The sequence below is a fragment of the Zonotrichia albicollis genome, chromosome 17 (genome assembly GCF_047830755.1).
Source record: "Zonotrichia albicollis isolate bZonAlb1 chromosome 17, bZonAlb1.hap1, whole genome shotgun sequence".
Taxonomy (NCBI): domain Eukaryota; kingdom Metazoa; phylum Chordata; class Aves; order Passeriformes; family Passerellidae; genus Zonotrichia; species Zonotrichia albicollis.
Window position 1 is genome coordinate 782,185 of NC_133835.1, and position 16,920 is coordinate 799,104.

General features: G+C 49.3%; 1 protein-coding gene across 1 annotated transcript in view; it reads left to right on the forward strand.

Moving 5' to 3' along the window:
- The window catches only part of LOC102071142 (rho GTPase-activating protein 39), a 52,792-nt gene extending 40,348 nt beyond the window's left edge, over positions 1-12,444 (forward strand). The window contains exons 6-10 of the mRNA XM_074553408.1: positions 6,504-6,577; positions 7,989-8,188; positions 9,123-9,214; positions 9,721-9,890; positions 10,286-12,444. Coding sequence (XP_074409509.1) covers positions 6,504-6,577; positions 7,989-8,188; positions 9,123-9,214; positions 9,721-9,890; positions 10,286-10,480 — 731 coding nt within the window. The 3' untranslated portion in view covers positions 10,481-12,444. The remainder of the gene's footprint in view (positions 1-6,503; positions 6,578-7,988; positions 8,189-9,122; positions 9,215-9,720; positions 9,891-10,285) is intronic.
- Positions 12,445-16,920: the final 4,476 nt, after the last annotated feature.

Below are 16,920 nucleotides of genomic sequence, written 5' to 3' on the forward strand. Positions count from 1 at the left end.
GTGTATTCTGGTGCTAGAAGCCAGAAGCCATATGAGCCAATGTGTTGAAAAGAACCTGTCTCGGTTGTCTTAATGGATTTTGTAAATCACTGCCTGACCCGAGGCTCTTTCTGGAGGATGCTGGTACTTGGTGAAGGACACTGTCTTTTTCTCTCCAGAACTGGCTTCCCTTGCCCACACTTTCTGGGCTCTGCAGCCCAGGGCTTGCCCTGGCATCTGTGCGGAATGAACAAGAGCTCGCACATTCCTCCAGACTTAGTTTAATTGCTGGGGTCAGGATAACACTTTATCTGACTAAAGCCTTACTAGGCAAAGTCCATTCAATATTTTTTATATTGCTTTAAGGAAACTTCAGTTAGCCCTGTGAATTCCTCAGCAGTTTATATCAAGTGGCTTCCGTGTTTTTAATCTCTGAGGGCTGGAGTCCAGCTTCCTGCATTCCTGAGCACTCCCAGCAGACAGCTGCTGCCTCTGGTGGCTTCCCTGTGTCACTGCTGTGTCACCCTGTTTCATGAGGCAGCTGCAAGTCAAGGGGTAGGGCTGAGGACAGCCCTGGGTTGAAGCTCTTGCACTAATAGTGTTCATTGTTTCTCTGTCTCTGGTGGGATTCAGAGCAGAGACCTGCAATTGCATCGAAGGATTATATTTCTGGTAGGAATATGTGTTTTTTCTTTCATGTTCAGGCCCAGGAGAGTTCAGACCATTCTGAGCCTTTGAAAATTCATTTTGCATGTGCTCTGAGGGACTAAGACATCTTTATGAGACAACTCCATGGAGATTGTTCTGTTCAGCAGGGCGTGATGTGGGCTGAGTGGGCTGTTCTGTGCAATACCATGTCTAAATTGTGTGTGCTGGAGATGTGCTTAGGAGAACAGATGTAGTTTTTACCTAAAAACAAACATTAAATTTAAAATTTAAAACAAAATACAAACAAAAACCAACAGTTAGACTCTTTGTAGGTCCCTTCCAACTCAGGATTTTCTATGTTGCCTCTGATACGTATTTTTAGATATATATATATATATATATATTAAAAATGTTATGAAAAAGGCATGCTAGGATAACTTCATAGAGTTTCCAGAAGGAAGCACTTGAAAGTCAGCTGTGCGTGTGTACCTGTGTGTCCCCAGCTGGGGCTCTGGTGACAGGTCACACACACTGTTACCTTTCATAGAATCATGGAATCATTAAGGTTGGAAAAATCCTCTAAAGTAATTTAGTCCAGCTGTTCCCACAGCACTCTCAAGGCCACCACCAAATCATGTCCTGAGGTGCCACATCCATATATTTTCTTAATACTTCCAGGGATGGAGGTTCCACCCCTGCCCTGAGCAGCCTGTGTTCCAGTGCCTAATTACCCCTGCAATGAAGAAATTTTCTTTTATATCCAATCTAAATGTGCCCTGGCGCAGCTTGAGACTCTTTACTCTTGTCTGTCTTTCTGGCCCAGGAGGCTGCTCTGGCAGGGACCAGGCTATGAGTTGTTCTGCCGAGGTTTAACAGAGGAGGCAGCAGGGCTGGCAGCTCACTCAAAACAGCTTTTTCGCAGTGACTGAAACTCTGAGGACTTTTCCTAGAGACTGACTTTAGAATTGCACCTGAAGTAAGGGGAAATCTTGCAGGAACATGCCATGTTCTCTCTGCTGCTGGCTGGAAAGGTCAGGTTTTTCCCTGGAGCCCCTACTTCTGGTTGACCAGCCGTGCTTTCCAGATGTGTGAGGGGTGGGTAGGATGCACCTGAAGCTGCAAGGCTGTTGCGAGAAGTTTCTTAGTGGCTCTGAAATACTAAGATGCTTATGGATGCTGTAGCATCAGTTTAGCGGGGAAATCCATAAGGAAATCAAATGCACTGACTTTGGTCAGAACTGAGTAGAAGATAAGTAGGCATCTGTGTAAGTCTTTCAGTGAAAAGTTGAGTTGAAGCAGTGAATCCCCACACATGTGCACATACTGCTTTCAGTCCAGAAGCTCATAGGTGAGTAAACATTTACCACCTGACATATACCCAAAGAAAGAATTCTGAAGTTTCCCACACTTAACCTCTGCAGTATTCATCTTCTAGCTTAATTCTCTGTGAATAAATGAAATATAAATGTGGTTCAAGGTCTTTTCATGCATGAATAACCTGTTGGCAGGCAGAAGAAGAATGGGTAGGAATAAATGCTGTGTTTTCAGAAGGAGGATTGTCTGCTGATCCCACAGAAATGTGAGCTGGTCTTTGGATTTGTACAAGGAGACAAATCATGAGCTGACAACTCAGTGTTGATAGAAAATTGTTAACAGCTATAAAAATGAAGGGTGCAGAGGGATCTGGCAAGAGTGACAAACAGAGCGATCGAGCAGCAGAGAATGTTGTGTCACCAAAAGCAATGCTTTTAACTGGGGGAGAGGTCTCTAACTGCAAGTGCAGGGGGAGGTCCCAGTTGAGCCTTTTTGAGGAGGGAAAGACATTTTCCAGCTAGTATATGAATTTCTGTAAACACGTACACATTGCTAGGAAGTGGTCAGAAACCAAAAGAGAGATCAGGAGCTTGCAGGGAAGGGACAGAGAGCAAAGCAGCTCTTGGCTGTAGTCATGCTGTGCCCACTCTGTATGTCCTGCCCAGGGGTCCCTCCAAGGCTGATGAGTGAGGTGGGGAAGGTGACATGTGAGCTGGACGTGGAGGAGGGAAGAGGGGCGATGGTCAATGGGATGAAAGAAACTTAAGATTACCTGGGGAAAGCAAGAGGAAAATTTCTCACTGTGTGCTGTAGGAGAGCTGAAAGCTGCCTGGTTTTGGTGTTGGGCAGCAGGCTCAATAATAGTCTGTCCTGAAGCACAGAATGAAATCCCAAAGGGCTAGAACATTGTTCAGATTGCCATGACCTTCCCAAAGAAGCATCTTGAAGAAGACATCTCAGGGGCACAGGCACATCTACGCTCATGCTGGGTGGTTTCAGTTCTGCCGTAATCCAGGCACACAGAAGGAGAGACAGGGTCTTTGTGTGGGGTTCCAAGGAGAGCCTTTATTGAGCTTCTGCGTAAAGGGATCCAGGGATGAGCAGCCACTCTGGCAGGGAAGGCAGGGTTTTATACAGGGATCATGAGGGGCAGAGCAGAACACCAGGGCCAATGGGATGAGGGCACGGGGTGGAGGGAGTGGGAACGGCCAATGGGATGCATTGAGTCTGCGCATCGCGGACTGCTGGGAGAAGCTTTTTTCCTTACCCTAAGAAGGGTGGTTGTGGCTTGAGGGGTTTTCTGTCCAGGGGAGTATTGTGGGTTCTTTCCCTGTTGGCCCACCAGCCCCCACAGTTCAGAGCATAAAGAGGCTTAGAAAGAAATGGGACAAATGCAAAGAGGGGAGGTCTGTCTTTTGATGGCTAATGGTCCAGGTACAACATTGCATGAGGGTAGTGCCCACCTGGTGTTAGCTCGGAGTTTGTTGAAGGGAGATACCAATTTTTAAGACATCCTGTATCTGTGTCTTATCTTGGTGACAGGTGCAGGCTGCTGGCTTGTCTGGCTCATGAACATGGCATTTCCCATATAGGGAATGGTGATCCAGAAGCATTGTTGGGGTGTGGAAGGAAACACTGGTGGTGTGAAAAAGAGGAGCTAAAGCAGTGATGTAAAATGGATCCTGGGCAGATCTAAGCCAGGAGAGCAGCACTGCTGGTGCCAAGCCCAGTTTACCTGCTCAGGAGCACCTACCCCTATGCTATAGAGTGCAGTGAGATGGGATCCTGGTCTGAGAACCTGCTCTGGCTGAGATCCAAAACGCTGTGGTAGATCAGAGGAATATCTAGACAACAGCTTTCTGTAGTGCTAAAATACGTATTCTATGGCCAGGTCCTAAATCCACACTTTTTGGTGAATTTTTAGGACTTTTTTTTTTCGCAGGAAAGCATTTAAGTCAGTTTCAGAAGGTATGTTCCTGCATGTGTCTAGTCTGGACTTTAACTTTTTCTAAAAGGAGATGTTCTTTAAGATGCTGTCCACGTGTGTTTCTAGGCTGGAATATGGAGAAATATTTTCCTTTGAAAACTATTTTTCACTATGTGGGCTGTTAGTAGTCTTCTGTTCCTGAGCTCCTGAGGCTTCTGTGATACCACAGGGAATAACAGATTATCTTGGATTTCTCAGATTCATTATGTGCTCACAGAATTGCCTTCAGGATTAGCCCTTTCCAGGTAGTGCAGATGAAGCTGCCCAGCCCTGCAGCAAGAGGCTGGAGGGAGTACCTGGCCCACATGTCTGGAGATGTCAGCGTGCGTGATGAGCTCAGCGCCGGTAGTCAGTCTCTAGCTGAGCGTTCTGAAAGCAGCAGATGGTTGGGACACGTTGCTGGTTTGGAAAAGCTGAGGCTAAAGCTAAATTCTACTCTTCTCCCTCATGTGCCTTCCTGCAGCTCAGCATGTGCCTCCTGGCCTCTCCATGTCTCTCTCCATTGTTGCCCATCCCACTCTGCACATGCCAGGAAGACTTATACACTTATGTTGGGGCAGATGGCTTCTGCTCTGGAGCAGGGAGACTGCATGGAAGCCATTGGTCTGTGCCCTCTGGGATGAGTGCTGCTTACCCTGTTCCTCAGGGCTTTTGCCTCTTTTTTGGCCATTCAGGTCTATGGACAGTAACTCCTCCATCCTCTTGAGCATGTAGCAAGTTTATTTTTCAGTTACTTAAATTTGGTCAGCTTCACATGTGACCCCAGCAGGCCCCATTGGGTCAGAGGCTGTACATGGTTGTCATGGGAGCAGGAGGCCTCGCTGCAAAAAGTGCTGGATGTAGGTTTTAGGCTTTTTCTGAGATTGGGAGCTTCCTGGGAAAATACAAAATAGGCTTCAAGCAGATGTGTCTGACTGCTGCCCATGCATCAGCCATGCAGAATCTGCAGGACACCAGTTTCTTTTGCAAACATTGTTAAGCTTTTAGGGTGATTATGTGTTTCATGTCTAAATACAGTGTGAAAAAATTATTCTATTATTAATTGTGAATGTGCTGTCTCCTGCAAAATTGCTGGGATGCAGAGATGCAGTCCAGCTTCTTCCCCTTTCCCTCTGAGAAGGGTGACACCTCTCTTCAGGGTATGTCTCACATTGGTCAGCAGAAGCTGTAACCTGGGATAGTAAAGCATCACAGGGCATCTCATTTGGTTTGTTTCCTTTTAATCCTTATATATTCCCAGTGTAAGTCATGCCTAGCAGGATTTTTGCTTACAGTGAATATTTTGCATTAGATATTCCCTAGAGAGAAATTCCCTAAACTGGCTTTCCTTCCCATTGCCTGTGGGAGATGGGAATGATGTTGTACCTGCTCTGGTGTGGCTCCAGCTGTGAGGCAGATTGATGGAGGCAGGAGGTGCTTGTTTCATCGAGAGGAGCCAAGGACTGTGGTTTATCTGCTGGCTAAGAGGATAACACATCTCCCACCTCTGCTTGGGAAGAGTTTGTCCTCCCTCTGCATTAAGAGGATTTGAAGACATCCAAGCTCCCAGTCAGCATACCTAAGCCATAGGCTGTGTGAAAGGCTGATGTGAAATGCCCAGCATCTGACTAGAATGTAGACTTTCACCGCCACAAGTATTTGAACTGTGCTGCAAGCTTTAGGCCTGGCAGGGAATCAAATAGCGCAGATCTATTCACTGCTTTCAGTGAGCAGTTTTGGGTTTTACTTGAACAAGAACAAAAGGCCAATGGTTTTGGAAAAACTCTCTCAGCAGTCAGTGCTCTGTCATTGCAAACATTTCTCTTGGTGTCACGGGAGGATTATCTCTGTGAATGGTGGCTTGCACTTGCCTTCAGAGTACACTGAACCAAGCACAAACAGAGGAGGTGGAGGGCAGCAGCTTTTGAGGTACAGTTCCCAGGCTTTGGTGTGTCCCATTTTCCTTGTCTCACAGAGCATGCCTGAGCTGCCTGGTACAGGCTTGTGTTGGAGAAGGTTGCAGGCAGGAATGTGAGGAAACCTTCTGCAGATCTCTGGGAAGATAAGATCCCATCATCTCCCCACGCCTCTTCTTGTGTCCTGAGGTCACTGTTGGTGCTGCCACTCTGTCCCCACACACCTTTCTCTGCTGCTCCTCTCTCACTAGCAAAGGAAGCAAAGTTCTCAAATAATAAACAACCTTGGCTTGTGCCCAGCAGGCCAGGGCCCAGGCATGTGTGTGTGCCCAGGCTGTGAATGCTGAATGGGTGCCACGTGTGGAGTCAGGGTGGGGCAGGTGCGCTCCGGGTGCGAGAGGCAGAGATCTGCAGGAGCAGGGATGGGAGGTGCAGAGCTGCACCTTCACTCTGGAGATTAATCTTTCTAAGCCCAAGCCCTAGCATGCACTGACACTGTCTGCCGTGGGACTGGGAGACTTCAAGGTGCTCAATGCAAGTTTTGGCAGTCCCGCCCTGCTGCAGTGGGCTGTGTATTGAGGGGACTGCTTGTGCCAGAATGAGCTGCTGTGCTGGAGCTCTCTGAAGGGCTTCAGTGCATGGTGCTGTGGGCTGATCACTCATTTCCTCTTTCTCACCAGGTCTACCCATTAGCACCTACGCCAAGTACTGCTACCGGAAACTCCATAAAGTAGCCGTCACTGGAGGCAAAAAGGTGAGCAGTTGCCCTGGCTGTGGGGCCTGGGGGCTGCCTGGGGGACTCTGGTGGTCACCACTGATTCAGTGATGGGAAATGGAGATAGAGTGAGCGGGGGAGGCTTGCTCAGAGTACATTTCTCCATGAATGTGTGGGAGAGGGCTGCTGTCCAATTCCTGCCATCCTTCTGGCAGACACCAGTGCCTGCTCTGCAGGTATCTGCATGGCTGCCTACTTCCTGGCCTCAGGGACAAAGACAAACCCAACACTTACCTGTTTCCAGGGTATAAGGAGCTGTCTGTGCACGGGATACTCATAATTTTGTTTCTTCAGGTGAGGGAAAAGTCTCCCTTTGCACTGAGAGCTTGGGTCTTGCAGCTGTTTTACTGCAGAGTTGTTCATTCCCAGTTCAAACAGTCATACAGCAGAGATGGGTGGTGCAGAGGGGAGTCTGTGCTCTGTGTTGTCTGGAATCTTCCTTTCTTCCCTTTGCACGGTTCTGCCTGTGGCCATGAAAAGTGGTAGATGGCCTGTCAGTTCTAGGTCACTGAGCCAGATCTAGTCATCGGGTTTTTTTTTTTTTGGAAATTCCTTTGGGGACTCCCTGCCATCTGAACTTTGCCTAGTGAAGAAATTAGCTGAAATACCTTGAGAGGGGTGAAGGCTTCTGGCATCCTGCCAGGGGCAGGACAGTAAGCCTCCAAACACACATTGCACACAAGTGCAGCCCTGGCCACTGACCCTCAGAGGGCTCAGTGGGAGCTTCTCCCTGTCATGTTCCCCACTTGGCTGCAGGATCACTGCTGAAGGCCGCTGTGCTGGGCAGCCTGTTCCCCCTGCGACAGCTCTGTGCTTTTCCAAACTGCTGCCAGAGGACATTCAAATCCCCCTGTAAGTGTTGGTATTTGTCAGAAGCAACAGGTACCAATGCCTACTTTTCAGGTTTTAGCACCTCTGAGAGCAAAGCTTTCCCTGGAGTTGGAAATACCTGGAATTCCCATCTCCAAAGGACTGTTTTACACCTGTCAGTGGCTTAAGCACTTGCCCGATGCTGGGTTAGGATATGGGTGCCCTCTGCTGACCTCCCACAGCTGGGACTGGACCGGGCTCCACTCCATACTGCCTCCTGCAGCAGGTGGAGCTGCAGCCAGAGCAGTCCCCTTGCTGTGCAAAACACAGCAACAGAATCTCTGCAAAACCGGCCCAAATTCTCCAAAGTGGTCTCCTCTGCACTTCGTGGGCCTGATGAATAGACCCACCCCTGTTTTTAGGCAGCAGAACAAGAACCATGCTGCCAGGAGGGTGACAAGGTGCCCACACTGGGGGTCAGTCTTCTCTGTCCTGGCCACTCACCATCCCCATCCCTGGGTCACTCTTTCTCTGTGGGCTGGCTGTGTCATGGCTGCACAAAGCTTTTCTCTGTCCTCAGGGCCTCCGTAAGCCAACAGTGGAAGAGATAACGCATGCCAGGAATGCCATCCTCACGCCATCGCTCTTCGGCAGCTCCCTGGAGGAAATCATGCTGCGGCAGCAGGACATGTATCCAGGGAACAAGCTCCCCTGGGTGCAGACACAGCTATCACAGCAGGTCCTGGCCCTGGGAGGGGAACAGACGGAGGGGATTTTCAGGTGAGCTTTTGCAGTACTGTGCTACTTTTGAGCAAACCACATGTCAGTCCTCATAGCCAAGAAGTCAAGATCGACCTCCACAACCTTCCTCTTCCCTAAGAATAGCGCTTCACTGTGGACTGGACAAAATCTGACTTTCCTCAGGTTCAAGATTCACCTCTTGTAGTGTCATTAGCTAGTTTGCATGTGTTAGCACAGAGGGGACTGGTGTAGGTGTGACTTAACTATGTGGACAACTCATCCCCAGGCAGGGTGATGAGCTTTCATCAGATTTGGCAATGGTGGTTAGCCGGTGTAGGGGAGGGAGGAGCTCCCTCCCTGGCATCCTGGCAGAGCCCTTTATCTAATGCAGCACATCAGCCTCAGTGCTGCAGAAGACTCAAGGAGTCAAGAGAGACACAGAATCTGTGTGGTGAGCATGGGGGACTCTGCTTTGGGTTTGGGTTTTCTTTGTTGTTTTCTTTGTGTGTGGTTTTGTTTTGCATTTAAGATTTGAATTAGTTTTTCAGTACCTAAACTTAAGATAGTTGTTAAAAGGCTCACTTTACCTTGTATGGGTAAATTTTTTGATAGATAGGTAGATAGATAACAGATAGATAGATGTGTGTATATATATAACTATATTTTGCCAGAGATGCTGCTCGTCTTTGGTCTGAACACGCTGCAAAGAAGGCTGGTTACAGAAAATATTCACTCCTGAGAACAGAGGTAGTTGATATCTGAGCTAGTTAGAGCCCCCACTTCAAGATGGTGTATAAAAATAAGCACCCCCTTCTCTCTGAGGAACTACTGCTGTAGCTGCCATTGGTGCCTGAGGCCTTCTCCCTGCTCCCTTCTCCCTAAGGCCCCAGAAGCAGCTTTGGAGCCGTGCTTTGCTGCCTCACCAAGCACATTGCCTGGCTCACTCAAAAGGACCTTTTCTGTGTCTCTGCAGGATACCAGGTGACATAGATGAAGTCAATGCATTGAAATTGCAGGTGGATCAGTGGAGAATCCCAAACAGTCTCAGTGACCCCAACGTACCAGGTACAGGACTGTTGCAGGTGTGTTGCTGCAGCCTCAGCCACGGTGCAGTGTGGAGGGGCAGGTGCACGAGCAGCTCAGTGTGTGTGCTGCTGCTTGGCAATGTGTACACAAGCTGTCTGCACTGACCAGGATTTTGTTCTGTGTCTTTTCACTGCCTTTCCAAACACTGCCCATAGAGGAAACACTGGGTGTGGGGAGAAATCTCTGTCTCTGATGTAGTAAGGCTGTGCAAGCTGAGCAGAGTGGTGGGGGTCTTTCAGGTCTCCTTGTTCTCTTCTTTAGGCAGTCCCAGAGCTGCTTCCTAGAGGAGCAGGTAGGTAGCAGCCAGTATTTGCCACTAACTGGTCTGCTTGGGTCCCTGAGCATTTCAGAGCCAAGACTGTATCAAGGTGAAGCAGCACAAGCACAGAAATCGCTTCTCTGCCATCTCTCTCACTGCCAAGTTTGCCCCTGAAGGGCGTGGGGAAGTGACCAGAGCTGTTCTCATGCACCTGCTTTCTGCCCAGCCTCTCTCCTCAAGCTGTGGTATCGGGAGCTGGAGGAGCCTGTGATCCCCCAGCAGTTCTACCAAGAGTGTATCAGCAACTATGAGAACCCTGATGCTGCTGTGGCTGTGGTGCAGCTTTTGCCGGAGCTCAACAGACTGGTGCTGTGTTACCTCATACACTTCCTGCAGGTAGGCAGCCCCCACAGCCCTGCACTGGGGCCAGGAGCATGTGAGGCTCAGTTAGTGGGACAGCTGTGGTGGGACCATCAGCACAATTTTAAGATCTCTTATCTGTATTAAGGTGGGATTGATGGAGGGGTGTTTGCTGGCCTTGTTCCTTATGGGAGCAATAAACCCTGATCCTCATCTTGTAGAGCCTGGGGTTGGTTTCCTGTCTGCCAAGGCTGCTGCTCTGTTGGTTATGTCAGAGCACAGTGCTCTTCTCTGTGGACGTGTGGCACTTGGGGCACTGTCCTTCAGGCAGGCTTTACGTCTGCTCTCCTTGCACCTTTTCTTGGGCCATGTGTTTGGACTTCCTTGCCCTTTCCCACTGCTCCATCTGAATGTGTTCTTGCTATCTGCAGATCTTTGCTCAGCCATCAAATGTGGGCAGAACAAAGATGGATGTGAATAACCTGGCCATGGTGATGGCCCCCAACTGCCTGCGCTGCCAGTCCGACGACCCTCGCGTTATCTTTGAGAACACACGCAAAGAAATGTCTTTTCTCCGCATGCTGATAGTACACCTGGACACGAGCTTCATCAAAGGGCTGGTTTGAGCCACTGGCCCCACACTGCAAAACATTGCTCTAAGGAGTTGCTAGATTAAGTCTTCTCCTCTCCACTTAGGTTTCTTCCATTGTCCTTACTGTTGTCATGCCCTGGGTTAGCCCTTCAGCATCTCCCAATGTATGATCACAAGGACTGGACATTTCTGGAAGGCTTGGTTCTGTCAGCACCAGGAAATCCTTGGGCATGCCAGGTCAGGTTTAGCAGTTCCTGGCCTTTCAGTGTGCAATCCTCTTCCTGAGAGCCACAAGACTGGGAGCTCAGTGAAAGGGCTGTGGTATGTGTGAGGAACTGCTACATGTGGCAGTGAGACTCTTCATTTTCCTTCTGGAGGCAGAGTTGGCTTGATGTAGGAAAGCGTCACTCCTGTGCTGTGGCAAGATCTGGTCCGAGGGAAGGTGCTGTCTCATCAGGAATAATCCTACTACTATGGGGCCAGCCTTGTTCACCTCTGCAGACTGTTGGCTGGAGGTGTCAGAGTTGTTCTGGCGTCCCACGGTGCTGTTGATAAAGGGCTGTGAAAGTGCAGAGGTTCAAGAACTGTAGGGCTGTGCAGCAGCATGTAAGACCAGCCCTGTGCTGAGTACCCACCCACACCATGATGCTGGGCACAACAGGAAGGCCACACACCTAACAACAAACAGCTAAACAACCACTTTGGCATCCTCTTAATGAGGGCCATATCTTCTGGAGCAGTGACCCCAGTGGCCTTGCAGCTCCTGTTTGCTACAGACAGCATGAGCTGACACCAGCTTTGCTGAGGAGCTCCTGAGCCTATGCTCAGAGCAGCCTTCACAGCTCCAGCTCCTTGCACCCCCCTTCCTAATACCACATCCTTCCCAGACTACTCTGCCAGGAACTAAATACCAGTTTGACCCACCCTTCAGGCTCAGCCCAGGTCTAAAGAAACTCACAACAGTCAGGAGTGTTCCTGTGCTCAGGTACACCCTTCCAGGCAGAGCAGCAGCAGTGCTGTGTGCTTGAGAAATGCTGGTACTGCCTGTAGTCAACTGTGGTATCCATGCTCTTCCTTTGAGGTGTTTTCCTTGCTGGAGGCAGGTCTGCTGCAAAAAAAGTGTGTTTTGGGATTACTGTTGCAGTGCAAAGTCTGCCAGTATCATGCAAGGTTGCATTTGTGTTTCTGTATCCCCCTCCCTTTCCAGTGGGCACCTGGGATCATCCTCTCCAGACTGCAGTGGGGAGCTGAGCCCTGCCCACAGTGAGTTTTAGAGCTGATGCCTGAATCAGTGCCAGTGTGGTGCCATGTGCAGAGTCTTTCTAAGAGGGTTCCCAGAGCCTATGTTCAGATGGGTTTGAATGAACTCCAGAACAGGAATTCAGTTTGTGCCCAGCTGAACAAAGGTTCCTCATACCATATGACCCTGTGGTCCAGGAAATCTTGCTCCCGTGTCAAAATAAGCTTTGTCAAGCATGCCCACGAAATGTGCCAGCATTTGTTTCACATACACACCCATCTCCATGCTTTGATGTCTCTCAGCTTGTTCTGTCCTTCGGTAGTGCTGAACAACTTGTTCTTCACATGTGAAGCTACTCCCCCAGAAGTGTAGAGACAGGCAGAGGTTACCAGCTCTGACATGCTGTCCTGAGATTTGAATTGCTGAACAAGCTCAGGCTGTCCTGTTGCCTGCCAAGGGCTGGAGCAGCCACGTGGGACCTGCCCTCCTTCGGGCTGCAGGTGCCTGTGTCTGTGTCAGGCTTTGCCTGCAGCCACTGCAGTGGTGATCCATGTTACTTCTTGCACTCAGCCAGTGGCAGTCAATCAAACCATAGGCATTTGCTGCTAGTAAAAGTGAATGATTCTAGCAAGGGTTGTAAAACATGCTCATAAAAGACACTGGATATTTTTGTCTTTGCCAACAGATTTGTAAATATCAATCAGTAAAGTAGCTTTTCCTCTGTTCTAATAGTAATAAATACAATCTTCGTGGCTGTATCTTTTGTGAATTGTCTTTTTTGGGAATTTGGAAGAGAATGAATGAATGAATGAATGAATGAATGAATGAATGAATGAATGAATGAATGAATGAATCTTGGAAGAGAATGGTTTTAAACAGGTAAGAGACAATACTGCTTTACACATATCTTCTGGAGCCTTTCAGGGTCATAAAGGTATGAGAGAAGTTTATGGGCAGTTGGACGGTAAGAGGGATATTCTGCTTCTGTCCCTTCTCCAGCAGCTGGGAGTGCTGCAGGTGGACTGCAGGAGGTGGCCACACAGGCATCCTCTGCATGGCCTCCTACGGGGTCTCTGCTGTTGCAGATATAATTAATTGGGCTGTTAGGCTGACCTGATGGGGACATTTTTATGTTCATACTAGAGCATTCTCTCATCTTTCCTTGCTGGTCATCCAAGAAACCTCTGGGAGCAGTCTGTCGGTGCTCGAGACTCGTGCTGGTTGCACAGTGTCGTGGCGCTGCAGGGCAGATGCCAGCTGTGCTAGTTCAGCCACACAGGAATGAGCCCAGGCTCTGGATTGTGTTGCTGGTGCTCTGGAGGGTGGTCACTGTCTTGTCAGACTAGGAAACGCTGCTGCACTTCAGACAAAGCCAATGAGGACTGTTCTGTCACACCAGCAGTTAAGGATCACATATGCTGGCCATACCACTGGGTTTTCCCACCAGTCTGGCTGGCAGAAGTGTTGTAGGTGGGCTGTGGGGCAATGGAGCACAGAAGGAAGACCAGGAACAATGTAACCTCACACAGCCCTTTCCTAGGGGGATGTCTGCAGCCCAATTTCTGAGTGTTCCCCAAAGCTTTTCTGTGAAATGAGCTGATTTTTGCCAAATCAGAAAAGGCCACAAACCAAGTGCTTCAGCTCAGGCTCCAAGACTCAGGCTCATTCCTGCAGTCACCATGACCTGACACCTGGATCAGCTAAAGAAGTGATGGCCTTGGAACAAGCTTGTGGTTTGTTCTGGGCTTCTATGAGCAGTGCAGTTGGAGCCGGCGCTAGAGGGCAGCTGGGACGCAGCTCCTTGAGAGGAGGCACCAGTGGCTTGTCCATTACCTGCTGCTGGTTGTGAGAGACTGATGTGTTCCAACGGGGCCAGCACTCCTGCAGTGCTGGCTGCTCTTGCTTGTGCTGTTGGATTTCTGGCTGGTTTGAGTCTCCTTTTCACAGACCCTTACAATAACTTTTTGCTATGCCTGCAAACAGAAATGGTGAAAGCAATTCTGCTCATGGCAGTTGATAGACACCATGCCCTCATGTCTGTTGCCCATGTGCCACCTCAGCTCCTGAAAAGGCTGGGCAGATGTTGTGGATCACAGGTGGATTTTGGACCTGTGTCCTCGATTGCAAGGCAATGTGTATTCTATTTGCCATCTTTTAGAGGTCTGACAGTTAGCTTCTGTTAATTGGGTAGTTCTCTTCATCTCCTCCACAAACCAATCCTCCCTCTGGGGTGACATTAGTTGTTAATGGGCTGTTGAATGTCACTTCATGACTGATAAAAATTACAGCATCCCATTGTGAGATGCCCCGCCAAATGGAGGAGCCAAGGATTCTTAACTGGATATAATCTAAGTTTTTGGGACACCAGATCAACCTTTCCACTGGATTCTCAGAGGAACAGCTGCCTTTTTTGCTGGATCTTCAGAGGAAGACTACACTCTTCTACAGGATCACTGCTCCAACAGAACAACATCTGCCACTCCAGGAAGACTGCAGCCACCATTCCAATTGGACTGCTACCAACACCCTGACCAACAGGGTGTCAGGTTGTATTCTGACTCTGTCAGTGGTTTTTCTTTTGTATTATTGCATGTTTTGTTTTGGTTTTTTCCCTTTTCCTAATAAATTGTATTACTTGGAGTCTCTCACTGGTTTTGCTTTCAAACCAGAACAACCTGCCTGTAGGTTCAGCTTGAGGTGGAGAAAGGGCTTAGCTTTGGCAGCTGCCTGATGTTTTACAGGACAGGGCAACCACAAGGCTACCCCTCTAGTAGAGAAGTTCCCCTCTGTCTTTCCTTCCATTGAAAATGTGAAGGGTCTCCCTGCCCTTGTCCACCAGAGATGCACAGAAGTTCTGCCACCTCCTCAAAGCTCCTGGGTAATGAGAGGCCAGTTTTTAGTATAATCCTCATGTAGGTTTTTAGTCCAATCCTTACATGGAGCTTTGCACTAAATCAGCCCTGTGGGAAGATAGAGACCAGAGGAACAGGCAGGTCTGCTTTGGGAGCCCTGCAGCGGCAGGAGGCAGAGATGGGAGGCTCCCTGTCCTGATTCTGTCCCAGTGCTGGTTTGATGTGGGTACTGAACACCACTGGCAGATTGAGCAGAACTGGTCCATGGAGACAGTGCCAAGCTGGGGCTGTGTGGAGCACGGCTCTGGCTCTGCCACACCCATGGACTGTCTGCGGGACACCCAAAAAAAAAAGAGATGGGAAAAGTTGAATTAGTTGCTGAGGTTATTGCTTTTAGAGGTCCTGTTGTCCTATACCATTTGTCAGCCATGGTGAACAGTGGCAACAATTGGTTGTGGATGCAGTGGGCTGGGGAAACCAGCTCAGGCATTCATCATCCCATGACGAGGGAACAGGAAGGAGCATGGGTGTTCTGAGTGCGGTGGACCACATAGGTGTGGGGGCCTGAATACATGTTGTATTGTAAGATCTGTGTGTGTCTAGGTTACTCCAAACGAGCTGCAGCTGCAGGGTCCTTAGTTGGGCAACAGCTGTAGCTCGTGAGGGTAACTGAGATAAATAGGGGTGGGTCGAGAGCCCAAGAGGAACCCCTGAGAAGAGTGCTGCAGAGAAAGGAGAAGAGCCTGAGAGCTGGGACTGCAGCAAAGATTACAACAATTGGTGGCCCCGTGTGAAGACGAACATGCAGCCAAACATCAAGAGAGAGAAGGTATGGAATCCCCCAGACAGCCGAGAGCTGTGACAGCCGAGAGCTGGGACTTTGGAATATCAGCCTGAGAGCTGGGACTTTGGAATATCAGCCTGAGAGCTGGGACTATAAAAGATAGGACAGCCGAGAGCTGTGGCAGCCTGAGAGCTGGGACTGTAGAACATAATATGGCCTTTGAATTAAGGAGCTGTAGCAGCAGAAAGCTGCAAGAATATGGCCTTTAAGGAAAAGAGCCTTGGAACATCTAAGGACAGCCGAGAGCTGTGGCAGCCTGAGAGCTGGGACTGTACAGGGATATGTATATATTCTATGGTTACATCTAAGACAGCCGAGAGCTGTGGCAGCCTGAGAGCTGGAACTGTATGTGTATAGTGATTGTGTAATTGTTAAAAGAAAAGGGGGAAATGTGGGGGCCTGAATACATGTTGTATTGTAAGATCTGTGTGTGTCTAGGTTACTCCAAACGAGCTGCAGCTGCAGGGTCCTTAGTTGGGCAACAGCTGTAGCTCGTGAGGGTAACTGAGATAAATAGGGGTGGGTCGAGAGCCCAAGAGGAACCCCTGAGAAGAGTGCTGCAGAGAAAGGAGAAGAGCCTGAGAGCTGGGACTGCAGCAAAAATTACAACACATAGGGACCTGACCAGAGTTGATTGCTTACAGGTAGCCATGCAGGAAAGCTTTTGGGACATATGGAGTTCACTCATCAGCTTGACTATTCCTTGCAAAGCAGGGGACACCAGCTGAGGACTCTGTCCAGGCCGCGAGGATTTGAACCTGCATCTCCTGCCCCAGCCTCTGCCTGGACCTTCCTCTCTCTCACCATGTAAACTATCCATTTTGTCTGAAGTGCTTAGTGTTTACAGGTACCATAAAGGGAGCTTGTGTCTGAGGACTGGAGGACTATGTGACCTCTGCTGGCACAGATCAGGGCTGGATGCCGGCAGAGATCGAGGCCCGAAGTCATGAAGGTGTTAGGAAGGTGAAGGCTCTTAAAAGCTGCAGCTTCTCCCCAAGAAGAACTTGTGGGTTACATCAGTTCACCTCCGCTCACAGACACATTTCTTCCATCTTGTCTGTGTCACATCTGGTCTTTTGTTCAGATTACAAATGAGGTGGGAGACCAGGTGGTCCATGAGGGATGTAGAGGGTGTGGAATGGAGGAGGGAGTGGGGCCCTTCCTTTTCAGTGAGCTGCTGGATTGCCTCAGCTGCCTTGAAACAGGCTTCCCTGAAACAACATGGCCGTGGTGCCTGCTGGGGAAGACAAGGGCACTGCAAGTGCAGACAGTCCCCAAATACTGGGCTAGGGTGTCCCCTGGTGGGTGTTACCTCCTTGCTCTGGGACATGTGCATCAGACCCCATAACCTCAGGGATCACAGAAAGGCCTGTAGAGCCTCCTCTGCAAATGGACAGCCCTGTAAAGAATGAGGAGGTGAGGAATTTTCAGCCTTCTCCCTTCTCCTAGCTAAATCGGGATGTCTGGGTGCGGTGATGTAGAAACATCTGCTTGTCTGTGTGTCCCTCCCAGCCACTCCCTGGATGGGGCTGTGCTTG